The 27,465-nt window shown below is 61.5% G+C and overlaps 1 protein-coding gene across 1 annotated transcript; it reads right to left on the reverse strand.

Moving 5' to 3' along the window:
* Window positions 1-222: 222 nt before the first annotated feature.
* On the reverse strand, window positions 223-11,219 carry TET3 (tet methylcytosine dioxygenase 3). The gene is made up of 10 exons (XM_068421429.1): window positions 9,414-11,219; window positions 9,032-9,305; window positions 6,865-6,955; window positions 6,013-6,106; window positions 5,416-5,624; window positions 5,141-5,291; window positions 3,982-4,071; window positions 3,751-3,888; window positions 2,276-2,612; window positions 223-1,952 (listed from the first exon to the last, which is right to left on the reverse strand). Exons 1-10 carry the CDS (start codon window positions 11,196-11,198, stop codon window positions 223-225), a joined length of 4,899 nt encoding a protein of 1,632 aa, XP_068277530.1. The 5' UTR covers window positions 11,199-11,219.
* Window positions 11,220-27,465: the final 16,246 nt, after the last annotated feature.

Raw genomic sequence — 27,465 nt, forward strand, 5'->3', positions numbered from 1 at the left:
CCGGCTCCGCTGCTTCCCGTTGGCTTCGCTCTCTGTGGGTTGGGTTTTTGTTGTGTTTTGCTTCGGTTTTTGTCTTATTTATCTTCTTTTTTTTATTTTTTATTGTTTTTTGAATTCTCCCCCCCGCCCCACGCCCGAGGAGAAAGCACCACGAAGCAACGCCGAGCTCCGGCGCTGCCGAGGGTTTGAGGTAAGATGGGACCGCGGCGGTCGCCTCCCGTCTCAGATCCAGCGGCTGTAGGGCCCCGTCACCTTGGTGTAGGCGTAGGAGGACACGGTGATGGCGGAGTTGGTGGGGATGGCCACCGCTTGCCGCGTGGGGACCGAGTCCCTCCTCTCCTTGCTGGGCGCCTCGGTCGCCAACGCGCCGCCCCACTTGCGTTTCTTGGCGAAGGCTTTGGCGTCCGGAGGGAGACCCAAGCGCGCCGCTTCCTCTTGCCGGGCTCGAGCCCTCTCCGCCAGCTGCTTCATCTTGGCCTCCCACAGCGCCAGGCCGTGGTTGGGTTGGTTCAAGTTCTTGTGTTGGTAGAAGACGAGGGAGATGCGGGTGGGGTGGCAGCGGTTGGGTTTCTTCAGCGGGGTGGTGGCGTGGAGCTCGCGGCGGGCGCACTCGATGAGGATGGAGCCGTGGGCGGGCGCCACGGCCACGCCGCCGATGTTCTCATCCAGGAAGTTGTGCTCGCTGTCCGACCACTCCTCCTCTTCTTCCTCATCCTCCTCCACCTCATCCTCCTCCTCCTCCTTCACCGTCTTCTCCGGCAGATCCTCCTCCAGGCCAAAGGTGTCCCACGGCTTCTCCCGGCGGGGTCCCGCCACCCCTTTCTCACCCACCGCCGCCTCCCACGGCTTCTCCGGCAACCCCGGGCTGGGCACCGGCGTCCTCCTCTCCTCCGCCTTCACCGAGCCCCACGGCTCCTCGGAGAAGCCCGGCAGCCCCGGCAAGGACGAGCCAAACCCAAGCGGCCCCAGCAGGCTTGAAGTGGCCGTGCCAGCCAGCGCCGCCTCCCCCAGCTTGCAGGGGCTCCACGGTTTCGGTAACAAGCCCGAGCCGCGCGCCACCGCTGCCGCCGTCTCTCCCGTCAGGACACTGGGCCACCGTTTCTCCGGCGGTGGCAAGCGTGCGGCGGCGTCGAAGGCGCTCAGCTTCTCCCGCCCGCCCGACCCCGGTGCCAGGGAGCTCCACGAGCCCTCCGCCACGCTAGTCCTCTCGGGGGAAGACAGACCCCGGGACACTTTGAAGGGGCTCCACCGCTGCTCCGGCCCCGCGCCGTGCGTTGGGATAGCCGGTAGGGCTAAGCCGGTGCTGGGCATGGCCGCCGTGCTGGGAAGGGGCTCGATGGCAGGCGGAGGGTCCGGGGGCTCCTGCTTGATGGGTCGGCTGCCAAAACAGTTCTGTGCAAACAGCGGTGACTCCTCCGAGCCCGAGCTAGTCCTGTGCGCCCCGGCCGCCGCTTTCTGCTGGCTGGCGTAGCGGTTAGCCCGCTCGTAGGTGCGCTGGTGATGGTTTTTGCTCCGGATGCTGTGCGGGATGGGTTCGGGGAAATCGGTGTTCCCGTAAGCGTGGTTGAGGTTCTCCTGCAAGGCCGGGACGTCAGGCTTCTTCTCGTAGCCGTTACTCACCCAGCTGCTCCCGTTCCTCTCGGGCGCCCCGTAATTTAGAAACTGCGAGGGGAACACGTGGTTGCTGGAAAAGCCGTAATACCCGAAGGAGGGAAGCGCGAACTTGGAGTGAAACCCGTTCACGGAAGGCAGATTGGGCTGTGCATAGTAGGAATGGTAAGAGTAAACACTGTTCATGCTGTAGGGGTCGGAGGGGCGGCAGCTCCCCAGCACCGAGTAGCTCTCCACCACCGCGTTGCCGTTGTACTTGAAGGCGTTGTAATGGCTCTGTGGCTCCACCTTGATGGCAGGTTTCAGCGGCTGCGGGGGCAGCCCGCTTTTCAACGCCATACCTGTGGGCACAGCACACACACAGCCCCCGTGACCCGCCGGCCGAGGAAGCTGCCGGTGGGGAGCGAAGACCCCAAAAACTCATCTGGACTCAAAAATCCCACGGTGACGGGCTCGATGGAGGTCAGCATCGCCCGGCATCGCGTGCTCCCCACCGCAGCGCGGGGGAAAAACCCAGGCGCTGCGGAAATGCCACCCTGCACCCCAGAAATGCCACCCTGCACCCCAAGCACTGAGCACTGCCAGCCCGAGAAAGCCCCCCCAACCACGTCCCCATCCCCCCGGACAGCTCGGGGCGGCAGGACCTCGGCTCTGCCCCCATTACCTGCGTTTTGCTGGAGCACGGGCAGCTCGAGCGCTTCCTGCTTGATCTTCTCCGGCGTCATCAGCTTCTCTTTCTGCAGCTTCTTCTTCTCCGCAGCGGCTTTCTTCGCTTCCAGCTGCCTCTGCCGGCAGGACTTGGCGGGCTCGGGCAGCTTGCGGACCTCGCGGGGGAAGGACGTGAGCACCTGGATGGCCCCGCTGCCCACCTTGGCGTTTTGGTTCTCCTCGCTGCCGTACTCATCCGTGCTGGACATCTTGTAGAGGGGGAGGACGTGAAGTTGCTCGTCTTCGGGGATCTTCCCCACCACGCGATTGTCTTCCTTCGTCAGCGTGCAGACCTGGGGGAGCGCAGGGTGATGTCAGTGGGATGCTGCTGGACATGGCCCATGTGGGACAGGGGCAAAACCTCCTCCTTATACCCCAAATTGATGTGAAGCCACATCAGCCTGGCATGCCCCCCCCAGGCCTGGCAACCCCCCCAGCCCGCACTGGTCCCCAGTCGGCATTTGGGAACCTCCCGTGGGATTTGGCTTGGACAAAAGCAAACGCACCATCCCCATTAGCACCGTGCTTTCGTCTAGCTGGGGTGGCTTCAGCATCCTACAGACCTCAACAGTTTCATTTGAGGTGTGCAAACACCAAGGATTGGCTGCTGGAGTCATGTGGGTATGATGATTGGGGGCAGCAGGGACCCAGTGGCTCAAAAAGGAGCGTCCCAAAACGCAGAGGGAGATCCTTGTTGAGGTTCCACAAGGCCAAGTGTCAGGTCCTGCGCTTGGGTCACAACTTCCCTGCACCGCTACAGGCTGGGGGAAGAGCAGCTGGAAAGCTGCCTGGTGGGAAAGGACCTGGGGGTGTTGGTCCATGGCCAAACATGAGCCAGCAGTGTGCCCAGGTGGCTGAGAAGGCCACCAGCATCCTGGCTTGTGCCAGCAATAGTGTGGCCAGCAGGACTGGGGCAGGGATTGGCCCCCTGGACTCGGCACTGGTGAGGCCGCACCTCGAATCCTGGGTGCAGTTCTGGGCCCCTCACAACAAGAAAGACCTTGAAGTGATGGAGCGAGTCCAGAGAAGGGCAACGGAGCTGGTGAAGGGTCTAGAGCACAAGGAGAAGGGTCTGGAGAGCTTGTGAGGAGCGGCTGAGGGACCTGGGGGGGTTTAGCCTGGAGTAAAGGAGTGACAGGACGAGAGGAACCGGCCTCAAGTTGCCCCAGGGGAGGTCTAGGTTGGAGATCAGGGACAATTTCTTCATGAAAAGGGTTGTCAAGCGCTGGCACAGGCTGCCCAGGGCAGTGGTGGAGTCCCCATCCCTGGGGGGATTTAAAAGCCGTGTAGATGTGGTGCTGAGGGACATGGGTTAGTGGTGCCCTTGGCAGTGCTGGGGTGACAGTTGGACTCGATGAGCTTAAAGGTCCTTTAACCAAACTGATTCTGTGATTCTACGATCCCGAACGGCCCCGCCGGCCGCCTCCTTACCACCGTGCAGCCGTTGTAGAGGTTATGCTGATCTTTGTGAGCGTGAGCGCAGAAGTCCATGCACGCCGTCACTCCCGAGAACGGCCTCCCCTCCTTCAAGCCCAGCCGGCAGTCAATCGCCACATCCTCGTTGGTGACCTGGCAGAAGGAGGAGAAGGCTCCAGTTATCCCAGATCCTCTACGTGCCACCGCCCCGGCGTGCTCCGAAGGGGACGAGCGGGCGGCCGGTACCTGGTTTTGGTAGGCTTGCGGCGCCAGCCTCTTGTAAAGCGGAGCAACTTCGGTGGCCAAGTCCTGAAAGCTTTTCCGGAGCAGCTCCTCCTGCGGTAGGGACAAGAGGAGGATGTCACCGGGGGGTTTGGCAGCGAGGACACAATGAGTGGCAGAGCTCCCCGCAACACCACGCGGCACCCGACCCTCCCCACCGTGTCCCTGACCGCGCAAAGCACGCGGCTTAAATTCCTGGTGAGGTTTTGGCCGTGCAACCTCCAGCCCCAGTGTGTTGTGCTTTCATTTGCTCAATCCACCAGCCCTCTGGCATCTTCCCTGGGGTTTCTAGAGAGTCCCCGTTCATGCCACCCCGTACCGGCACTTGCTGTCACACCAAAAGTCCTGCCTCTGGGATGCCAAGGCCCTCTGGTTTCACTGAGTTGGCTTTCTATCCCCCTTGTCTCCCTAATTCATAGAATCATAGAATGGTTTGGGTTGGACGGGACCTTAAAGATCACACAGAATCACAGAATCAATGAGGTTGGAAGAGCCCTCTGGGATCATCGAGTCCAACCATTGCCCTGACACCACCATGGCAACTAGACCAGGGCACTAAGGGCCATGTCCAGGCTTTTCTTAAACCCCTCCAGAGATGGTGACTCCACCACCTCCCTGGGCAGCCCCTTCCAATGGCTAATGACCCTTGCTGAGAAGAAATGCTTCCTAATGTCCAACCTGACCCTCCCCTGGCAAAGCTTGAGGCTGTGTCCTCTTGTCCTGTCGCTGGTTGCCTGGGAGAAGAGGCCGACTCCCACCCCGCTACAACCTCCCTTCAGGTAGTTGTAGACTGCACTAAGGTCACCTCTGAGCCTCCTCTTCTCCAGGCTAAACACCCCCAGCTCCCTCAGCCGTTCCTCGGAGGTCAGACCCTCCAGACCCTTCACCAGCCCATCTAGTTCCAACCCCCTGCCATGGGCAGGGACACCTTCCACCAGCCCAGGTTGCTCAAAGCCTCATCCAACCTGGCCTTAAACACTGCCAGGGAGGGGGCATCAAAAATCCCACAAGGGATCCTATTTTCAAGCTTCAAAACCTGCAAAATTTGGAGCTGGGGCGGGGGGAAAGGAGATCCAAACCCACAGCCCCGCCGCTGCTGCCCTGTCCCGCCCGCATCACCCACCTCTTTGGGATTGTCCCCCACCAGCCTGAACTTGCGGGGAGTTTTGCTCCGGGCGTATTTGCAGCCGTTAAAATACATGCTCCAAGAGCAGCCGAAGGAGAAGGAAGCGCCGCAGGTGTTGGGGTCTTTGCCTTGGCACGCGCAGGTCCGGCTACGAGAGGGACACGGCGGAGGAGCGTCAGCTCCGAAAACGTGGGGGATTCCTGCATCCCCCCCCCCAAGCCTTTCCCAACCCCGTCTCCCCGAACCGGCCCCGGCGACGCGGTGGGACTTACTCGTCGTTCAAGCCGCAGCGGCGGCTCGTGGGGTTGCCGTACTTGGTGAGGGTGTCGGTGAGCTCCTGGTACAACGTGTCGCCCAGCGTCCGGGGGATTCCTTCCCAGGCCAGGATGAGGATGATGATGACGGCGTTCTGGCAGTGGTGACCGGCCCGGTGTCGTACCAGGCACAGCAGCTTCTCCTCTTGGTTGTGTCTCCGGATCACCTGGAAAACGAAAGGGGCCACGTCAGATCAATGGGATGGGGAAGACCCCAAGAGCGGGTCTTGGCCACCTTCCGCAGCACCGTGTAAGGATTTGGCGGGGCAGAACTTTGGGGGGGTCCCGTGGTTGCACCCCCGTGGCTTTGGGGTGGTGGGCGCAGGGGTGACGTGCCCAGCTCGGGGGCTGCAGGCACCAACGTGCTGCTCGGCGGGTGCCGAGGGTGGGGAAGCCCCGTGGAGTTTCCCCCGGGGGCGGCCGCTGCCTTCGCTTCCTCTTTGCCAGCCGCAGACCGAGCGTCCCGCCCGCCGCGGCCAGCGCCGGCGGGGGCCTGCTGGTCCCCAGGCACGGAGGGGACGGGCAGGAGCGGTAGCCCGAGGCGGGGGCACTCACCCACTTGGCGATGGGGCAGCCCCGGGAGCTCTTGCCCTCCTTCCCCGTGTAGATGACCTTCTCGATGCGGATGGCCTTGCCCTTCTCGCCGTACCTGCCAGGGGACGGGCGTCAGCCCCGCTCGCCCCCGCCACGCTCGGGAGTCCCCTGCTCACCCTCATGGGCCCCTCACGAGCCTCCCACTCGCCTCACGGGACCCCACTCACCCTCATGGGCCCCCACTTGCCCTCATGTGACCCCCCATGGGCCCCCACTCGCCCTCATGGGACCCCTCCTGAGTCCCCACTTGCCCTCATGGGACCCCACTTGCCCTCACAACCCCCACTCACCCTCATGGACCCCACTCACCCTCATGGGACCCCTCCTGAGTCCCCATTTGCCCTCATGGGACCCCACTTGCCCTCATGACCCCCACTCACCCTCATGGGCCCCCACTCACCCTCATGGGACCCCCCATGGGCCCCCACTCGCCCTCATGGGACCTCTCCTGAGCACCCACTTGCCCTCATGGGACCCCACTTGCCCTCATGACCCCCACTCACCCTCATGGACCCCCACTCACCCTCATGGGACCCCTCATGGGCCCGCACTCTCCCTCATGGGACCTCTCCTGAGCCCCGACTTGCCCTCATGGGACCCCACGTGCCCTCATGGGACCCCTTACAAGCCCTCACTTGCCCTCATGGGACCCCACTTGCCCTCACAGCCCCCCCCTTGCCCTCATGACCCCCACTCAGCGTCATGCACCCCCACTTGCCCTCATGGGACCCCAGTTGCCCTCCTGAGCCCCCCCTCGCCCTCACAGCCCCCCCCTCACCCTCCCAAGCCCCCCCCAGCCCCCATGGCCCTTACCGCTCCTCCATGAGCTCCCTGATGGAGGCCACGGTGGGCCCCGAGCCCAGGTGGGTGTAATAGGGCCCCTCGTCCTTCTCCACGATTTGCTCTGCGGAGGCATGAGGGAGGGGACAGAGGTTTTGGGGTCTGCACCTCCACCGGCTGCCCCGAAAGATGCCAAACCCCAAATCCCCCAAATCCCCCCAAATCAAGTGCTTTTGCCCCAAAAAGGTCCCTCAGTGGCGTTTCCCCCTAAGAGCAGTGGGGAAGGGAAGCTGCAATTAGGGGCTTGTTAATCACCCCAGAGGCTCCTCTGCTGGGGAACAAGGGGATGGTGCTCAGACCCGCAGCCTGCGGGGACCCGAAAGCCACCCCGAGGGGCCACAGCCCATCCAAGCACCCCGGCAACAGGATGCTGGGCTAGAGGAGAAGGATGCTGGGCTATGGGAGAAGGATGCTGGGCTACGGCAGAAGGATGCTGGGCTACGGAAGAAGGAGCTGGGCTACGGGAGAAGGATGCTGGGCTACAGGGAAGGATGCTGGGCTACAGGGAAGGATGCTGGGCTATGGGAGAAGGATGCTGGGCTACAGGGAAGGATGCTGGGCTACAGGAGAAGGATGCTGGGCTATGGCAGAAGGATGCTGGGCTATGGGAGAAGGATGATGGGCTACGGCAGAAGGATGCTGGGCTCCGGGGTCGATCCCTGGCATGAGGGGCTGCTCGGGGTAGGATCCCTCCAGCGTGACGGCCGGGTCCGGATCTTTCCATCTCTCCTCTCTCCTCACCCTGATTTTTATTCCCCTCGTGTCGATCCGGCCGGGCGCCGGGGCGAGGAGAAAGCCGGGCTCAGCTGGGCTGCAGCTGCCCAGGCCCGGATCAATACTGGCCACGCAGCGCCGGCTGGTTTCATTACAGCCTCTACAGGCACCTAATAAAGCCCCCAGCACCCCCCGACTCCTTTTAATCGCTTTTTCTCACAGCTTTTCCTTAAGAAAATGGAGAAAGGTTGTCAACTAAGTGCCATGTCCAGTCTTTTCTTAAACCCCTCCAGAGATGGTGACTCCACCACCTCCCTGGGCAGCCCCTTCCAATGGCTGATGACCCTTGCTGAGAAGAAATGCTTCCTGATGTCCAACCTGACCCTCCCCTGGCCAAGCTTGAGGCTGCGTCCTCTTGTCCTGTCGCTGGTTGCCTGGGAGAAGGGGCCGACTCCTACCCCACTACAACCTCCCTTCAGCCTCAAGTTGCCCCAGGGGAGGTTTAGGTTGGAGATCAGGGACAATTTCTTCATGGAAAGGGTTGTCAAGCACTGGCACAGGCTGCCCAGGGCAGTGCTGGAGTCCCCATCCCTGGGGGGATTTAAAAGCCGTGTAGATGTGGTGCTGAGGGACATGGGTTAGTGGTGGGCTGGGCAGTACTGGGGTGATGGTTGGACTCGATGAGCTTAAAGGGCCCTTAACCAAAACCACTCTGTGATTCCATGATTCTAAGTTCCCCATGAGCCAACAATGAGCCCTTGGGGCCAGGAAGGCCAATGGTGTCCTGGGGTGCATGAGGAAGAGTGTGGGCAGCAGGTCGAGGGAGGTTCTCCTCCCCCTCTGCACTGCCCTGGTCAGGCCACACCTGGAGTAACTGTGACAGACATGGAGCTACTGGAGAGAGTCCAGCGGAGGGTACGGAGATGGTCAGAGGGCTGGAGCATCTCTGCTACGGGGAGAGGCTGAGGGAGCTGGGGCTGTTCAGCCTGGAGAAGAGCAGACTGAGGGGGGATCTTATCAACGCTCACAGATACCTTAGGGGGGGTGTCAAGGGGATGGGGCCAGACTCTTCTCAGTGGTGCCCAGCGACAGGACAAGTGGCAACGGGCACAAGCTGAAACACGGGAAGTTCCATCTGAATATGAGGAAAAACTTCTTCACTGTGAGGGTGCCAGAGCCCTGGCACAGGCTGCCCAGGGAGGTGCTGGAGGCTCCTTCTCTGGAGATACTCAAAGCCTTGTGCAACCTGCTCTGGGTGACCCTGGCAGGGGTTGGACTAGATGATCTCCAGAGGTCCCTTCCAACACAAACCATTCTATGATCTCCAGAGGTCCCTTCCAACCCCTCTGTGACCCTGTGAAATGCCACCCCCGGGGTTCACCGCCACCACCCCGGTTATCCCCCCCCGGCGCGGCCGCTCGCTCACCAACGCAGTCGCAGGTGGGGAACTCCGCTTGCGCCCGCTTGGCCGGGGTATCCAGGAGGCTTTTGGTCGGCGTGTCCAGGTACTTCAGCGGCGACTCCAAAAAGCCGCTCAGGGTCGGCGTCAGCGGCACCTCGTCCTTGGTGGGCGTCCCGTCGGCGTCGTCCGCCTCCGGGTTTTGGCTTTCCTCGGAGTAAAAGCACGTGGTGGACACCACGGTGATAGCACCAGAAGATTCGATTTTGATCTGTTTAGGGGACCGGGCGGTGAAGGGCGGCTCTGAAAGTGGCCCCTTCCCCGGGGAGAACGACAAGCTTTTGGGGCCGGCTTGGGGAGCGCTGCTCGAAGCCGGGGCGGCGGCGGCGGCGGTGGTGGTGGGGGGCACTTGTGGGGCTGGCGTTGGCCCCCCCGCCAGCTCGGCAGCCCCGGGGGCAAGCGGGGCGGGCGTCTCGGGGGGCCGCAGGTTGAAATTCTCCCCGAATTCGGCTTCGAATTGCCGGATGAGCTCTTCCAGCTTGTCATCCACCACGGCGGGGGCTGGGGCGGGCGGCGGCGGGGCGGCCGGTGCTTCCTCTGAGCCGGTCGAGCCTGCCGGCACCGGGTGAATTTGGGGGCCCCCCCTGGGGACACCCCTTTCCTGAGAGTCGGGAGCCGGGGAGCCGCCGGCGAGGGCGTTGGGCGGCGGGGGGCGAGCGGCGGGCAGGGGCAGTGCAAGAGGCTGGAGCGGGCGGGCGGGCGGCGGGTCGGTTTGCATCTCTTCGGCGGGGGGTTCGGCGGGCGCCCGAAAGCCCTCGAGGCTGATCTGCCAGAGGGGCAGGAAGAGCGGCTGCGAGTCCTTCTGCTTCGCCTTCTTGATCTGCACTTGTTTACGGAGCGGTTTGGCCGGGGGGAGCTTTTCGGGCGGCGGTTTCTTCTTCTTCTCTTTGGCCTGCTTTTCGAAGGGCTTCGGGGGCACGGCCGCGGCGCCGGGAGCCCACCAGCCGCTCGGCCGATCTGGGGGTGCTGCCGCCGCCGCCGCCAGGCTTTGCTCGAGGAAAAGGCTGCGCTTGTGGTGGAGATGCTGCTGCAGGACCAGCTGCGTCTTCTTGTGCAGGTCGGGCTCCGGCGATGCCGGCGGCAAACGGGGGCCGCCGGGCGCATCCTTAGCGGGCGCTCGTTCGGGGGGCTCCGTTTTAGGCGCAGTCGCTTTGCCGGCCGTCGCTTCAGGTCTCTTGAAAGCCGCCTTGATGTAGTCGTCGGTGTTACCCAGCAGCTGCTCCAGCTCTGCCATGGGATCTCCGGCCCCCGCTGCCCCCTCGGCCTCCAGCCCCCATGCTGGCGCAAAGCCCCCCCGGGGAGGCGCCGCACCGAAAAACGGCTCCGGCGCTGCTCCCGGCTCCGGCGGATAACGGGGCTCGTCCCCTCGTTGCCACGTGGTCCCCGACGGGGCGAGGGGGCCGGGGCCGAAGGGGGCGGCGGGGGGCGGCGGTGGGGGGGGCTGGCCGTCGCCGGCGGGCTGGGGGAGAGCGGCCGAGAGCTGCGTCAGGGCTTCGATGGCTATGGCGGTCTGCAGGCTGATGTTCTTCTCCTTGGCGATGGTCAACGCGCTTTGGGAAAAGGGGAGGCCGTCGGGTGGGCACGACTCGACGGTCTCAGGCACGGGCTGGGGGTCAATAGCACCTTCCTGGGGGGGTGGCGGGGGGTTGGCGGCGGCGCGGGGCCGCGGTGATGCCGGCTCTTCGCCGAGAGCCGTCTTGATCTTCTGCTCCAGCCATTCCAGGTAGTCGGGGCACTCGGGGCCGTCGCAGTTGCAGTTGGGGGGTTTCACGCCGTGCTTGGCCAAAGCCAGGGCGGCTTTGAGGGCGTGCAGGTCCTCCCCCCGCGGCACACTGTCCGCCGCGCTCAGCTCGCCCCGGCTCATCTCCGAGTCGAACTTCTCGTACAGCAGCGACGGCGAACCCGGCAGCCGGTAGGAGGAAACGGCTTCAGCCACCGCCGAAAAGGCCACCAAGTTCCTGACGTCTTCCAGGTGGGCTTTACCAGCAGCGGCGGGCGGCTGGCCCGGCGACCAGCCGCTCAGCTCCATCAACGCGGTGCCCCCCGCCTCCGGCCGGCCCCCATTCGCCAGGCTCAGCCCGCTGCCCTCGTTCAGCCGCCTTTCTTCGACATAATTAATTGGCCCTTCTTCCATTTGGCTTCTGCTGGGGCCATCAACCGGCTCGCCCGCCGAACCCGCCTGCGAGGAGGGAGAGAGGAGAGACATGAGCATCCCCTGCCACAAGCCACGTGCCGTCACCCCCCACCCTATTTTCTCCCTCTTTTTATATTTTTAGTCTCTTTTTCTGACCCGGGTGATGAAGACGCAGATGAAGCACACAAAAAAAATAATCGCTGCGGGCAAAACCAGGCGGGTTTTGCCCGGCTGAGTTAAGGAGCAGCTCGGCTCGAAAGGCGGCCGGTTTCCACCGCGCCGCCCACGTCCCCGCCACCCGCTTTCGAAATTGCTCACGGGACGGTTCGGGATTTCCATCACCCGCCGAGGGTGAGACACGGCGAGGTGGGATGGGAACAGGGTCCCCAGCTCCGGCGACACGGTTTGCACCGGCGAAGGAAGCAGCACAGGGAGAAAAGGGGGTTTTTTTGGAGCTGTGCCCGAAGCAAACATCCCAGCCGGGAGCAGCCGTCCTTCGCCGGGGACCGCGGCACGGCAGGAAGCCGCCGAGTTGGCTACACCAGTGCCAGCGGCGGCGAGGGGATGCTTTCACCTCAAATAACCCGGCGTCTGTATCAACACGGCTGGCCGGGGCCTCCGGCAACGCCGGCGTCCAGAAAACCAGCCACGTGCCGAGAAGAGACCGAAAACATTAGAGCCATCCACGGCGGTGCCCAGGGAGCCCGTCACCCCGGCGTCTGGGCTCACGCGCCGCGGTTGGGACCCTCTAAAGGGGTTTTGCCAGGGATGGGGGGGGTCTGTGTTCTGTGGCTCTCTCCCTGCTCGGCAGCGGGGATTTTAGTGCTGCGCCAGCCGGGTTTGCTGATAACCGGCGAGGGGGGAGCTTCCTGCGAGCTAAAAATACGGCGAAGCTCGCTGGAAAATAACGTGACAAAGCAAGTGAAGGCTGCGGGCAGAGCTTCCTGCCTCCGGACCGGGCCGGCACCGGCTCACGGGGAGGATCCGCAGCCCAGACCTGCCGTGAGACCCCCCTGAATTACATCAGACCCCTGAGTTATGGGTGCTCGAGCGAGCTGTCAGTGTGTGGCTGGTGGTGGTGGAGCCGTGTTTAACCCTTCGGCCACCAGCCCCCCGCCTTCGGCACGGGCATCCTTTGGGGTAAGCGAAGCCGCGCGCTTGAGCGAGGTCGGTTTCTATGCCGGAGAGAAGCTGATTGCGGCGAAACCCTGGCGATACCGAGGGAGGAACCGCTCCCGGCACGATCATATCCCCAAAATCCCCCTTTCCCCCTGGGCTGAAAGCTCCCAGGGGAGCACAGCGCCGGTGCAAATCACCGCGGCCCCTCTCCGGCACAGGGCTCACCCCGATGTTACCGCAGCTTTATAGGGGCTTCGGTCCCTTCGCAGCATCCCCGGAGCCAAGCGATGGAGCCGCGAGCGACGGGACCGGTCCATCAGGTCGGGGAACAAGCGCTTCGGTGCCGGTTTGTGCCGCGCGCCGGCAGCCGGGGCAGGGTGGGGACAACGTGCCGCCTCCGCTCTCCTTTGCAAACCAAGGAAGAAACAGCCTCGCCCGTCCTTCCTACGCCGTCATCTTCCTCCTCCTCGCCGGCCAAAAGGGTTTTTCCCAAGTGGGGCGGGGTGGCAGGGAGAAAAATGCCCCCGAGCACCCTCCGAGTCCTTGCGGGGGGACACACTCGTCCCCTGAAGCGTCCCCAGCATCGCGGCGGTGATGCCAGCCCGGAGAAACGACAACAAACCTGGTTTTGCTCTGGGTGGGGAGCAAAGGGGCTCCCCAAGGGATCACCCGGGGGGGAAACCTGCTGGGTAAGGGCAGGGGGAAGCCCCACAAACCAGTCGCCGGGCTGGGGCGGCACCTTGGGCTGCTCCATCCCATAAACCAGGTTCTGGACCCAGGCTGGGGATGCAGGAGAATAGTTCACCCTGCGAAGGCAAGGCAGGAGCGAGCATCCCCCGCCGCCCCTAAAGGGTTAATCCGACAGCTACAACCTTCCCCAAATCAGTGGGGGGGGAAATAAATTTAAAAAAATATATAAAAAAAAATATAATTATCTTTTTCCTGGCTCTCTCATCCAGCTCCTTTTGTTCCCAACCCCGTGGGCTGGGAGATGGCAAGACCTCGCGGTTTCTCCCCCCAAATCGATCCCCCCCCGCCCCAATCCCGGCAGCATCCGCAGCGATCCCTCCGTCACCGGTGTGTTTTACCCGGAAAAAGCGCTGCCTGCCCACCCCTCCTTCCGTTCACCCCGGGAAAGAATAAAAGCTGCGAGAGGGGGAGGGAAATAAATGAAAATAAAGAGAAAAACGAGTGTTTCGGTTCGGTTTAACTCGGCTGCTCGGCTCCAGCGTGGTCCCTTCTGCATCCTCCGGGTGCTCTAAAAGGGGAAAAATCCCCCTGAGGATGAAAATTTGTTTTTTTAATCTGTTTTTCCTCTTTTTTTTTTGTTATTTTTCCCCATTTTAAATGACTTAGAGAGAAGGGAGGGAAAAAAAAAACTAACCACACACACACACAGAGCCCGGCTTGGAGGGTTTCCAGCCTGGGCTGCGCTCCCTGGGAATAGTCCGGAGCCGTTTATAGCCCGGCGAGTGCCGGGGGGAGCGCGGTGCCGGATTTGGGTACGGCGCTGGCCGGGCAGCACTTACGTGTGCGAGGCGGGAGGCGAAGCCGGAGGCGACGGCGGGGACAGTCCTGGGAGGAAAGACGAAACGAGTTGTTCGAGCCTCAGCCACCCCGGCCCTCCCCGCCCCCTGCAAAACCAGCTGGAGGAGCCATTAGCCCCGGCGCCGCGCGCACGTAGGGACGGACGGACGGACGGCCGAGGGCCCCACACCGGCCCCACAGCTCGCCGGGCCCCAGAACGCGCCTCGACACCCCATGGGGGGACACCGGGGGGACCCCGGCCCCGAGAGCCGGCAGGGAGGGATGGCCACAGCTCCGCTGGTGAACTGCAGCCCTGTGGTGGCAGCCCTATAGATCCTGCTGCCCTATAGACACAGTGACCCATATATCCAGCAACCTGCTTATTCAGCAATCTTGTATATCTAACAACCCCATATACCCAGCAACCCTATATAATCAGCAACCTATATAATCAGCAATCATATATGTTCAACAACCCTATATATCCAGCAGTCCTATATATTCAACAGCCATATATATGCACCAGCCCTATATAATCAGCAACCTATATATCCAGTGATCATATATATTCAACAACCCTATATATTCAGCAATCCTATATATTCAGCCATATATATCCAGCAGCCCTATATAATCAGCAACCTATATATCCAGTGATCATATATATCCAGCAACCCTATATATCCAGCAGCCCTATATAATGAGCAATCTTATACACCCACCAGCCTTATACATCCAGTAACCCTATATATCCAACAACACATTATATCCAACTTATACATTCTGCAATCCCATATATCCAGCAGACCTATATACCCAGCAACCCTAAATACTCAGCAACCCTAAATACCCAAGTCCTATACACACAGCAACCCTATACAGCCAGCAACCTATACATCCAAAACCCCTATATAGCCAGCAGTCTGTATACCCAGCAGCCCTATAGAATCAGCAATCTTATACGTCCAGCAGCCTTATATATCCAGTAACCCTATATACCCAGCAACCCATTATATCCAGGAACATACATATTCCACAATCCCATATATCCAGCAGCCCTATATAATGAGCAATCTTATACATCCAGCAGCCTTGTACATCCAGTAACCCTATATACCCAGCAACTCATTATATCCAGGAACTTATATACCCATATATCCATCAGCCCTATAGATCTAACAACCCTAAATAACCAAGTCCTATATATCCAGCCACCCTATATATCCAGCCACCCTATATATCCAGCGACCTATACATGCCACCAGTCTGTATATCCTATAGTCTATAGGTCTATATTTCAAATTATTACTTCCAACCTCCTTGCTGGGCTGTAAGAAAAATGACCTAAACCCACCCAAAGCCACCAAGGGAACGGGTTTTACATCCTCGCCCCCCAAAAACACCCCCTCACCCCCACCGGGCCCCCCCCCCCAAAATTCCCCCCATATATTTAGGGGGTTTCTTAAATCCCATACGGCTCAGCCGCAGAGAACGGCGCAGCTCGGCGCACGCGAAGCAGCTTGGAAGACGCCGCTTGGTGTCATCCCGCTGCCAGGAAAAAAACAAAAATGCTCAATTTTATTAAAAGGGCAGAATTTGGGAGAGGGGCTGAAAGCGGAGGAAGGCTGGACCGCGCCGAGCCCATCCCCGTGGCATCTGGGCGGCGGGGGGTGACAGCAGGGCTGCGGCGAGGGCACGGCGGGGTGCTCGGGAGGTCAGCGGGTGCCGTTGCCAACCGGCGGCACGGGCCGGCCAAGAGGCAGGAGGCAGCTTTGGCTGCCGGCCCCGCGCCGCGCCGGTGGAGCCCGGCCAGCCCCCGGCGCTCGGCTTGTGGTTTTCCTCCTCTGGCAACGAACCCCGGGGGGGGGATCCTCCAGCCGGGACGGTGGGTTTGGGGGGAAGCCATGAGCATCCCTGAGCGCGGGAGACCCTACAATAACAAACCGCCCCGCCGGTGCCACCGAAGGGCTTCGCCGGGGAAGGAGGCGCTGCCGAAATCACGCACCCCCCTGCTCCAGGGATTGATGCTCTTGGGGGGCACCGTCCCGCCTCGCCGGACCCCAAGAGATGGAAACAACCCCCTCCCGGTCCCAAACCACCGCCGCGGTCCCCGGCTACCGGCGAGGGAGACGCCGGAGAGGAGCCGAATGCCACAGATGCCCTAAATCCACACTTAACACCCCCAAAAACGGAAAATAAAGGAAATTTGGGAAGCCCGAGCGCCGAGCCGGACCCCCGACAGCCCCCGGGTGCCCCCCGGGACCCACCGTGCCGGCTCACGGCCTCGCTGCCTCCTGCCGCCGCCGCCTTGTTTTCCGAGCTGTTTCCATGGCCCCAGCTGACCCCGGCGCTGGGTCTGAGCCGCTCGCTCCTGTCCTCATTTAGCCCGGAGAAAAGCCGGAGTTTAGTGCCGGTGCCGAGGGAGCTGAGCTGATTTACGCCACGGGACGCCCGGCTCTGCTTTACACGAACCCCAGGAGCCATTTCGGTGACCCCCGTAACCGTAACCCCTCTCCAGACAGCGCTGGGACAATTATTTCACCCCCTTTTCCTTCTCACCGGGGCACGACGAGCCACTTGAACGCGATGTAATCCTGCTCCCCGACTCCTACACCGGCATCCCGCCCGCACCGGGAGCTTCCAAGAGAGATGGGGGGATTTTTTTTTTTTCCCAGGTGGAAAAATATTTGTTCCCATCTCCCATCCTTCTTATTTCCTTCAGGAAAAGGGGTTTTTCCTTTTGGAGGGGCTGCAGCAGGGATGCTCCGGGCAGGAGTGCTCGGGGAAGGGATGCTCGGGGTGGGGATGCTTGGGATAGGGATGCTTGGGGCCGGAATGCTCGGGGAAGGGATGTTTGGGGTGGGGATGCTCCGGTGAAGATGCTCGGGGTCAGGACACTCAGGGAAGGGATGTTGGGAGCAGGGACGCTCGGAGCAGGGATGCTCAGGGTCGGGGTGTTGGGAGCAGGGATGTTTGGGGTCGGGATGTTAGGAGCAGAGATGCTCAGGATTGGGATGTTCGGAGCAGGGACACCAGGAGCAGGGACATTGGGAGCAGGGATGCTCGGGGTTGGGATGTTCCGAGCAGGGATGTTGGGAGCGGGGATGCTCGGGGTCGGGATCCTGGGAGCGGGGATGTTTGGGGTCAGGATGTCAGGAGCAGGGATGCTCAGGATCGGGATGTTTGGAGCAGGGACATTGGGAGCAGCGACATCGGGAGCAGGGATGTTTGGGGTCGGGATGTTCAGAGCAGGGATGTCGGGAGCGGGGATGTTTGGGGTCAGGGATGTTTGGGGTTGGGAAGCCGGGAGCAGGGATGCTGGGAGCAGGGACGTTCAGCACCGGGGCTGGGCGAGCAACACCCCAGCGGCTGCTCCCACCGGAGCAGCTTTTGGGAAGCCGCTGCCGCGGCCAAGCCACAGCGCGGTCCCAGCGCGGCGCGGAGCCCAGCCGGGAGCCACCAGTTGGCACGGGCCGGGGAAAGGCTTGGCACGGCGCGGAGCCGTGTCAGGCTGCCGGCTCCGGCCGGGAAGGGAGGCAGCCGAGCTCTTGAAAGGGAAAAGAAGGAGGGGAAAAAAAAAAAAAACACGGTGCTATTTTTGTTTCTTGGAGTGTTTTTTTTTTCCTCAAACACAGCTGGCTCCTCTCGTGCCGGGGCTCGGCTACCAGATTGGCGCCGGGGCTGGCGGGGCAAAGCCAAATCGCCGGCTGGTGGGGAGCGGTGCCTGCTGCGTCCCTGGGGAAGGGGATGGAAGGAGGGGAGGGGGAGGAAGGGGAAGAGGAAGGGGAAGAAGAGGAAGAGGAAAGGGAAGAGGTAGAGGAAGGGGGGAAAGGGGAAAAAGGGGAAAAAGGGGAAAGGGGAAAGGGAAAAGGGAAAAGGGAAAAGGGAAAAGGGAAAAGGACAACAGGGAAAAGGGAAAAGGACAGGGGAAAGGGAAAGAGGAAAGGGAAAGAGGAAAGGGAAAGGGAAAAAGGGAAGGGGAAGAAGGGCATGGGAAAGATGGGATGGAGATGGGGAAAGGGAAGGGGAAAGTGAGGAAGGGGAAGAAACGGGGAGAAAAGGGTGGAAGGGGAGCAAGGGGATGGGGAAGGAGGGGAATAAGAGGAAGATGGGTATGAGGAGGAAGGGAAACAAGGGGAAGAAGAGGATGGTGAGGAAGGGGACAGGGTCAGGGAGGAAGGGGACAGGGTCAGGGAGGAAGGGGACAGCGTCAGGGAGGAGAAAGGACCCACGCGGGAAGGAAGGAGCGCGTGGGCCGCAGGAGAACAGCCAGGGGCCTCGCCTCTTGCCCGGCCCGGCAGCGTTCGCCGTCCCACCCCAGCCACCCCCGCGGGGCTGGGCCGCATTTCGCAGCCCCGATGCCAGCGTCCCCCCCCCGGGATGGGGCTCAGTCCCCTCCCAGCCCCCCCCTGGCAGGGACATTCCCACCCTGCCGATCGCCGTGCGCTGCAAATCGGGGGGAAAAGGACAGGTTTTGGGGAGCGAGGAGGAAAGCTGCCCCGCACCCTCGCACTACCCAAATTGCACCCCAATTTTCAAGGCTTTGCCCCCCGGTTGGAGCCACGGGGGGGTCCCCGCACCCTCCCGGCCCCCAGCTGCAAGGCAGGGATGTGCCACCCAGCACCTATGGGTGCTCAGCTCCCTCCCCATCCCATCGTACCTGGGAGATGCCACGGTTCCCTGCCACAGCCAGACACGGGGACTCCTCGCACCGTCGTGCTGCGCAGCCCAACCTTTCGGCAGAGGAGGAGGAGGAGGAGAACCGAGCGCGCCGCCGCCCTCCTGCCCGGCAAGCGCGGGCAAGTCGGCGGCGCGACGGCCGGCGGGCAAGAGCCGGGAGATGAGTGGGAAGCCCGGCCCTGCCCCGTCTGGGAGCCGGGAAAAAGCCGGCGCTGCCAAACCCGGAGCCGGTTTCACCGCCACGACCCGTCCCCAGTGGGGAAAGGCATCTTGCACTGGACGGGAGTCACGACCCTTCTGGATTAAATCCCTTTTCCCAAGGCCGGAGGAGGACACACGGGGTGGCAATCGCGTGCCGGTGGGGCGGACACCGGCTCGGCACCGGTACAACCATTTTGCAGCGCGCTGGGCAAAAAAAAAACCCCACTTTTTTCTACCTCAAAATTTAAAGCCCCCCCTCCCAGCTAAGCTGCCTCGCCGGTGCCGCTGAGTCAGCGCCGGCGATGCTGAGTCACTGCAGCCACCTCAGCCCTGACGCCAACCGGCTCCGGCGATGAGCTCAGCCGCGGGGGCTTCGGCACCTCCGCGCTCACCGGCGCTGCCGGGCCCCGGGGAGCCGCACGGCGAGGCTTTTCCCAGCACCTCTGCTGACGTTTTTGGGGTCTGGCCGGCTTTTCCCTGCTCTGAAACCTCACCCATCCCCAAAACCGTGCCAATGAGCGTCGCCTTGAAGCCAAGGGTAGCAAACGCGGCCGTCGGCTGGGCAAGGAAGCCGGCAGCATCCCAGCTCTCCCACCCTCCAACCCCATCACAGACCACCCGTGAGCCAGGACAGCCGCCGCCATCGCCACCCGCATCCTCCTCATCTTGCTCGCCGAAAGAGGAACAGGAATGAAAAAAAAAGGGGAAAAAAATATTTAATTTTGCTTTTTTTTTCCCCCCTGCTTGGGTCATCAGCACCGTGGGGGATGCGGCAACGCCGCCTCCGGCTTCCCCGGCCCCGGTGACGGGGTTGCTGACTCACGGGGAAGGAGGAGGGGGGGAAGCGGCGCGTGCACGGGGGGCCGTCATGTTTGTAAACCTAAAAAAAGCCACGTGCGAGCAGGCAGCGTGCTCCGTCCGGCAGCACTGGCTGCCAGCGGCCGCAGGCGAGGAGCTCAGGGACGGGCGAGGGACGAGGCAGTGGCTGCCTTCACGCCGGCATCCCCGACCGGGGACGGCTCGGTGAGGCGCCCGGCGCGGGTGGGAGAAGGCAGCCGTGCTGCGAGGGCTTGGGTTGTGATGGCTTGAATTGAGGCGGCTTTACGGGCGAGGGCTTTAATTGCAAGGATTTAATTGCAATGGCTTTAATTGGCAAGGCTTTAATCGGTGCGGCTTGAAGCACAAGGGCTTTAAATGCAACGGCGTTAAGTGCCACGGCATTATAAGCAACTGAATCACAGAATCCCAGACTCAGTCAGGTTGGAAGAGCCCTCTGGGATCATCAAGTCCAACCATTGCCCTGACACCACCATGGCAACTAGACCAGGGCACTAAGGGCAATGTCCAGGCTTTTCTTAAACCCCTCCAGAGATGGTGACTCCACCACCTCCCTGGGCAGCCCCTTCCAATGGCTAATGACCCTTGCTGAGAAGAAATGCTTCCTAATGTCCAACCTGACCCTCCCCTGGCCAAGCTTGAGGCTGTGTCCTCTTGTCCTGTCGCTGGTTGCCCGGGAGAAGAGGCCGACTCCCACTGCACTACAACCTCCCTTCAGGTAGTTGTAGACTGCACTAAGGTCACCTCTGAGCCTCCTCTTCCCCAGGCTAAACACCCCTAGCTCCCTCAGCCGTTCCTCGCAGGTCAGACCCTCCAGACCCTTCAACAGCTTGGTCGCCCTCCTCTAGACTCGCTCCAATACTTCAACATCTCTCTTGAAGTGCGGGGCCCAGAACTGGACACAGGATTCAAGGTGCGGCCTCACCAGTGCCGAGTACAGAGGGACAATCGCTTCCCTGCACCGGCTGTATAACAACGGTGTTATACTCAACAGCTTTAAGTGCAACGGTGTTAGATACGATGGCTGAAATGCAACTGCGTTAAGCGCAACGGCGTTCATCCCAACACCAACCGGCGTTTCGAAGAGGCTCAGGGTCTTTAAAGCCCCTCTCCCTGCTGCTCCTCATCCCCTTCCAGCCCAGCGCCTGCAACAGGCCGCAGCTCCCGGGATGCTCCTCCATCCTTCTTTGGCCAGGTTGGGAAGCGGGCGGCTGCGGGGACCGGGGCCGTGCCACCAGCAGCCACCAGCTCCGCGGTGACAAACCCTCCAGCCATTACACAGCATCCCCCAGCCTCCACACTGACAACTGCAGCAATTACAACTTGCTCCAATCTCTTTTTTTTACAGCGTTTTCAGGACTTGGGGTGGCTCAGGGGTTTGGTGGGGTTTTTTCCCTCTCATTTGGCTGCGATGGAAATTGCAGGGACAGGAGCTCGCGGTCCCCAGCTCCCCCGTTCGACAGCAAAATCTCATTTAATCCAAAGATGCGGTGCCTGGATGTGCAGAAGCACTTCTCTTTTTCTTTTTTTTTTCCCTTTCCCCTTAAGAACTGCCATTTTAGCTGTAGCAAACAAACACACCGCATTGTCCCCGCCACACGACTCCCTCCCACAACCCGAATCCTCGCTGCCGGACCCCAGCCCCGTCACCGCCGAGCATCCCGGCTCCCGGGGAAATGGGGGGTTTAGGGGCACTGGGAGAAAGGAGAAAATTTAGGGTTGAGCTGGGTTTGCGGGGCTGGCAGCGGCGTGGCGGGCAGATGTGGAGCGGGGACGGAGCCGATCGCAGCTGTTTCACCTCCAGCTTCTTCCCGTTTCATTTCATCTCCCCTTGGACGTCAGCCCGGGGAGGGGGGCGATAAAAAAAGCTCTTTCATCCTCAAAAATGGTCTGGCACCCTCTTGCACTGAGCTCAAAGCAGCGAGATTAAAGAGCTGGCAGAGGAGGGGAAAGGGGGGGGACGGGTCCCCAGGAGGGCTGGGTTTGGGGTGCATCGCTCTCGCCCCATCCCGCACCCCGAGCCGCAGTGGGGACAGCGAGGGGACGGGGACGGTGGGCTTCGGCGCTGGCCCCGTCACTGCCGCCCCGTTAGGAAGGGTCCCTGCACGCACGTGGAGCGAGGGACACGGCGGGGACCGCGGCACAAGTGGGCAGGAATGGGGACCCCAGTGCCACGGGAACGGGGACCGAGGCACATGCAGGCAGGGGACCAAGGACCCCAGAGTCACAGGGACAAGGACAAGGGAGCCCTGCACGTGCAGGCAGGGGAGTGGGGACCCCGATGGCATGGGGACAGGGACTAGGGACTCCCGCACATGCAGGGAGGGGAGCAGGGACCCCCGCATGCACAGGCAGGGGACAAGGGACACCATTGCCATGGGGATGGGGACACTGGCAGGGGACCAAGGACCCTGATGCAGTGGGGATGGGGACAGGGGAACTCTGGCACACGTAGGCAAGGAGTCAGGAACTCTGATGCTATAGGGACAGGGTCACACAATGCTATAAGGACAGGGGACACCGGCACACATCAGCAGGGGACTGAGGACCTTGATGCCACATGGATGGGGACCAGGGGCCCCAACACACACACAGGCAGGGGACCAGGGACCCTGGAGCTGCAGGGATGGGGACTGGGGACCCTGAACGTGCAGGCAGGAATCTGAATAGCCCAATGCCATGGGGACAGGGACTGGGGACTCCAACACATGCACAGTGCCATAGGGATGGGGACCAGGGACCCCAGCACACGTGGACAGGGGATGGAGGACCTTGACACCATGGGGACAGGGACTGGGGACCCCAACACATGCAGGCAGGGGACCAAGGACCCTGATGCCATGGGGCAGGGACTGGGGACCCCAGCACATGCAGGCAGGGGACTAGGGACCCTGATGCCATGGGGACAGCTCACTCCCAGCGTGCCCACGCCAGGGACACCCTGGGAAAGGCTTTTTGGGACACAGACCCACAGCACAACCGCGCATCCCAAAGGCACCGCGCCACCGCTTCACCGTCCCCATCCCCAGTGAGGCCAGTAAAGCCCCATCAGGAAAGGCCAAACTTGGGAGGGGGACACATTTTGCTTTGCCAAAGTCCCATCGGCTCCTCCACCGAGCCACCTCTCCCCTTAATTACCTGCGATAAAAGAGTCCAGGTCGATCATTCGCAAAAACAAACCTCGTCGCAGCTAATTAGGTGCCAAAGGCCAAGAGCAGGGCTCGTTTATGGGGCCACCGTAACACCTTGGGAGGACTCTGCTCCGGCGCTGCCCATCCCTCCCCAGCATGATGCAACCTCGGCACCACACCGGTGCTCGCCGCACCCCGGCACCCCGGAACCTATAAAGGGGTCCCTATTTTGCAAAGCATCTGCTGATCCGGAGGCGGCTCCGGCATCGGCAAGCGGGCGGGTGGCATGCGCCGGCGCATCCCGGGTGCGAGATCTGAAGCATCCCCATCCCTCGAAAAACACGTGGTTGCCGAAGCCGCTCGCCGCCGACTCAAAAACTTCGGGGCAGCCGCACGTTTCGGTACGAATCTCCCTGACCTCGGGGATGTCACCCCCACGCGGTGCCACCAGCACCAGTAGACGGTTGGATCCTACACGTCGCCAAACCACCCGTGGCACCGGGATAACCCCAAATCACCGCGTCGGATGGCGAACGAGACCCCACCGAAGAGGACGAGCCACCTTCTCTCCCCACCTCCATCCTACCCCCCCGTTATTCCTGGTGTAGGGGATATAAAAGCGGAGCGGTGGGGGGGGGGTTGACCCCACCGGACCCCACGTCCTCGTCACGGCGAGCAATGACAGCTGCCAAGCGGCCGGGTTACGTCAGGGTGACGTCACGCCGGGGTAGCATCACCCACCGCACCTCTGAGCTCAGCACGTTGCGGGGATGGAGGAGAGAGGATGACTAAAAATAATAATTTTTAAAAAATAATAAAAAATATAAAAGCTAGAAAGCGATGGGGTAATAAAGACTGGGGGGGGGGGGGGGGCACGTTAGGGTTTATCCCCCCCCTCCAACTCCCATCCCACCCCCCTCAGCTGCTGGAAAAAGGGATAAAAGAGGGAAAAGTGATAAAAATCACCCAAAAAAGGAGAAGGGCAGAGGCCGGCTGGGCGGTGCGGGTGTTCCCGCACCATCCCCATCCCCGGCCTCGCTGCTTTGTCCTCCCAGCCCCGGCGCAAACACCGCGGGGTGAGGGGGTGGGGGGGTGGGAAGGGGGGGGCTTCACCCCCATAAACCTGCCCCGGGGTTGCATGTCCATGGAGGGGGGGGATGAAGGGGGGGATGAAGGGGGGGGATGAGGGAGGGATGGGGGGGTGAAGGGGGTGCAGGGGGGATGAAGGGGGATGCGGAGGGGGGTGCAGGAGGGGTATGGAGGGGGGGGGATGCAGGGGGGGTGTTTTTGAGGGGAAGGGGGGTCTTACCTCGCCGCTGCCCCCGCCGCCGCCCCCTCGCCGCCCCCGCCGGGCCCCGCACGGCGCCGGCCCTCAAGAGGAAGCCATCTTGTCTCCCTCTCCTCCGCGCTCCCTCACCGCCGCCCTGCTGCAGCCGGGGGGGGGTTTGACCGCCGCATCTCTTCTTCTTCTTCTTCCCCCCCCCCCTCCTTCTTCTTCCTCCTCCTCCTCCTCCTCCTCCTTCTCCTCTTCTTCCTCCTCCTCCTTCCCCCTCCACGCAGCTCCCCCCCTTCCCCACGCACAACCCCCCCCCCCCCGCAGCCCGACACCGCCCGCCCGCTGCGCAGGAGGGGGGGACACACGGGGACACACGGGGACACGGGCACGCAGGGAACGCGCCTCCCCTCTTCGCTGCCACCACCACCCCCAAAAAACTGGCTAACGGGACCCCCAAACCCCACTCGTGTCCCCCCCCCCAAAGGGAAACTGAGGCAGGAGCCCACGCTCTGAGTGGGAGCAGCAACACGCAGGGGCCAGACCCCCTCGAGCAGCCCCAAATCCCCACTTTGCCCCCTCACACCTTCAAATATTTTCCTGCTATTAAACCCCCCCGGTGCCCTAGTTAATTTGGGGCCCTCGTTAATTTGGGACCCGCTTTAATTTGGGACCCTCTTCAATTTGGGGCCCTCTTCAATTTGGGGGTGTTGGACCTTTCCAAGTTTTAAATCCCACAGAAGCACCCGCACGTCACCCGATTGCCCCCTTTCCCCCCCAAAATCCAGGCCCTGGTGAGAAAAGGTTGGGGAGCGGGGGCGAATTTTCCCATGGGAAAAGCAATGGGAACGGGCCGGCGAAGGGGTTAAGCCAGGGCTGGAGTCCTTAAACCAGCCCTGACGGGATCAGCTCCAGCTTTTCCAAGCCCTGTCTGGAGGTGGCGGGTCTCAAATCTACTGCACATGTGAATTTTGGGGTTGGGGGGGAAGGAAAAAAGGGGTGAGAAAGCAAATTCCCGCAAAACCTTCCCCATCCAGGGTTTAGCGGTGATGCTCCAAGCCTGCTATGGGTTTTCCAAGCCTATTCCTGGCCAAATCACTGGCAAAACTTCTCCAAACTCCAAGTTCCCAAAGGTTTCCCAGGAACATCCCACTAAAAACTCTTTTCCAAAAGGATTTGCAGCAGCAGGAGTGACCGAAGGAGTCCCAGGCCCGCGTAACACCGATCAAACGGATTCTCGTCCCTTCCCGAAAAGGCCACGCGTGAGCCAAGAGCCCTACTGCAACGCCGGGATCCGACCTTTGCTCCAAGCAACGCGACTCCCACGGAAATAAATAGGATAAACTAGGTTTTTAAATAGGATAAAATAGGTTTTCCCCCCCCAATTTCCACCCTTGCACGACGGTACCGTGGGTTGTGAACACCCTGTGCCCGGCCGAGCTCGGCGCAGTGCAACAGGTCGCTGCGAAAAAAAAACACATGATGGGGATTTAATTAACGCAGACGCCTCCTTCCTCCCTCCCATCCTCCTCCTCCTCCAGCCAGACAGGGCAAGCGCGCCCACCAGCATCCACCCGGCGATTTGCTCCTGAGTTGTTTTAGCTGTTAAGATCACGGCTGAGATGTGAAATATTCGCGGTGGAGGCACGGTAACGGCGAGCGTCGCTCCGGATTAACCGCGGACACGCTCCCGGCAGGCGGGTGACGGTCCTTCGGGTGACACCGGGATGCGCCAGCTGACAATGACACGAACCCCGGCCGATCCTTCATCCCATCCATCACCCTGATGCTTTTTTGAAGATGCCAGACCCGGTTTTGGGGTGATTTCATGCCAGTGGCCAAAAAAAAAACCCACCTCAACCCCTCCCCAGGGAAACCCCTTGAGATGGACAAATTTAGTAACTTTTTATTAGTAATGCCTTAAATGAGATTATCCCTAATCTCCGGCGTTTGGCACCGAGACAACCAAATTCACTTAGGGGCTTTCATTTCCCAACGCTGGGGACACCTTGAGCTGCATCACACCCCGCCACCACCCAGCAAAGGGGTTTCGGGGTCCCGGTGTAACCATTCCTGCCGGGAATGTGGTTTCCCATGGGGTTTATTTAAGGTTTGTCCCCATCAAACTGGGGGAGATGGGTCAGAGCATGCTCCCCTCCACCAGCCCCGAGCTTTGCCGGGCGGTTTGGGTGGCTCTTGGTTAGAAACCGGTGGCTCCGCAGCGCTGAGCGAGGCTTTGCCATGTATTTTTGCCGCGGTGATAATGAGCGAGTTCCCATTAGTTATGCAAATGGCAAAGGCACCGAGAGCTGCACGGGGTCCGGCGGTGCCATGGGATGGGGAGCGGAGCGAAACCTCCACCTCCCTCCTCCTCCTCTCCCCAAAACCCCCGTGGATGGGGATGCAGAGACCGAACCCCAAGGGAGACGGCACGAGGTGCGAGGTGAGATGCCGGCATTCCCGGGCCCGGCTGAGCCGGAGGAACGGGCAGAACCGGTGCCGGGGGAAAAGGAGCTGGTTCCTCGGCTCGCTTCATCTGCCAAACCACCCCGGGAAAGGCGCCGGGACGTGGGAACCGTGGCACACCCCTCGCTTGGCCGCCAGCACCGCCAGCACCAGCCCGCGGTGGGCAGGGACCCGTCGGCGCTTGGGTTCCTGGTGGGGGGAATCCCACCGCTGCCCACCCCAGCAGCATCTTTATAAATCACTTTTTTTTAGCACGTCTGCCCCGGAAAAGTGCCGGGGCTCAAATCTTCACCGTCAGCCGTTTTCAGCGGCGCTTTGCCAAGGGCAAAGTCCTTCCCCCTGCCCTGCCGTGTGCCAAGAGCCGCCTGTCCCCACGTCCCCACCGCCCCGTCGTCCCATCCCAAGGCCAAAACCTGCCCGATACAACTCGGAGGCGCGAGGCGGCCGCTCACCCCCCACCATTCCCCAAAAATACAAAGCAGGAGCAAATTTTTAGGGGGCAAAGTCCTAAAAGAAAACCCTAAGGAGATGTTCTCCCCTCCCCATCTCCCTATTTTTGGACACCCCCCCCAAACCGGAGCAGCCCCCTCATCCCCATCCCACTACCTGCTTGGGCACGATATTAGAAATCCCGGTTACAACCACCCCGGCCGGTAAAACCAGCAGCGCCGAAGGAAGTTTTGATGGAGAAAATGCCACGACTTGTTTGCTTGGCGATGCTCCCCCCGCACCGGGCACGGCTCTGCCCTCCCCACACACCCCCTTCCTTGCCGTCCCCTTCTTTTAGGGACCCCCGCAAGAGCACCTGGGTGGGTTTCATGCAGCGTTTTGCTCTTATATACCAAGAAATGTAAAGAAATTCAATTTAAAGGTGGGTTTTGTCACGTGCGTCCCACCCTGTGGTGGCATTTTGGGGACACCCCAGGGACGAGCTGAGATTTTGGGGGGGTTTAAAGCATCAAAGCGGCTTTTAAGGCAGCACAAAGTCCCATTTCCCGTGGAAATACTCTTAAAAAAAATAAACCCACCAACC

The sequence above is a fragment of the Nyctibius grandis genome, chromosome 33 (assembly GCF_013368605.1).
Source record: "Nyctibius grandis isolate bNycGra1 chromosome 33, bNycGra1.pri, whole genome shotgun sequence".
Classification (NCBI taxonomy): domain Eukaryota; kingdom Metazoa; phylum Chordata; class Aves; order Nyctibiiformes; family Nyctibiidae; genus Nyctibius; species Nyctibius grandis.

Coding starts and splice junctions, on each gene's coding strand:
- TET3 (XM_068421429.1), bottom strand. CDS start 11,198: ATGGAAGAAGGGCCAATTAATTATGTCGAAGAAAGGCGGCTGAACGAG. Junction 5,292..5,415: donor CGCTGCGGCTTGAACGACGA/GTAAGTCCCACC, acceptor TCCCTCTCGTAG/CCGGACCTGCGCGTGCCAAG. Junction 3,889..3,981: donor CGCAAGCCTACCAAAACCAG/GTACCGGCCGCC, acceptor TCCTTCTGCCAG/GTCACCAACGAGGATGTGGC.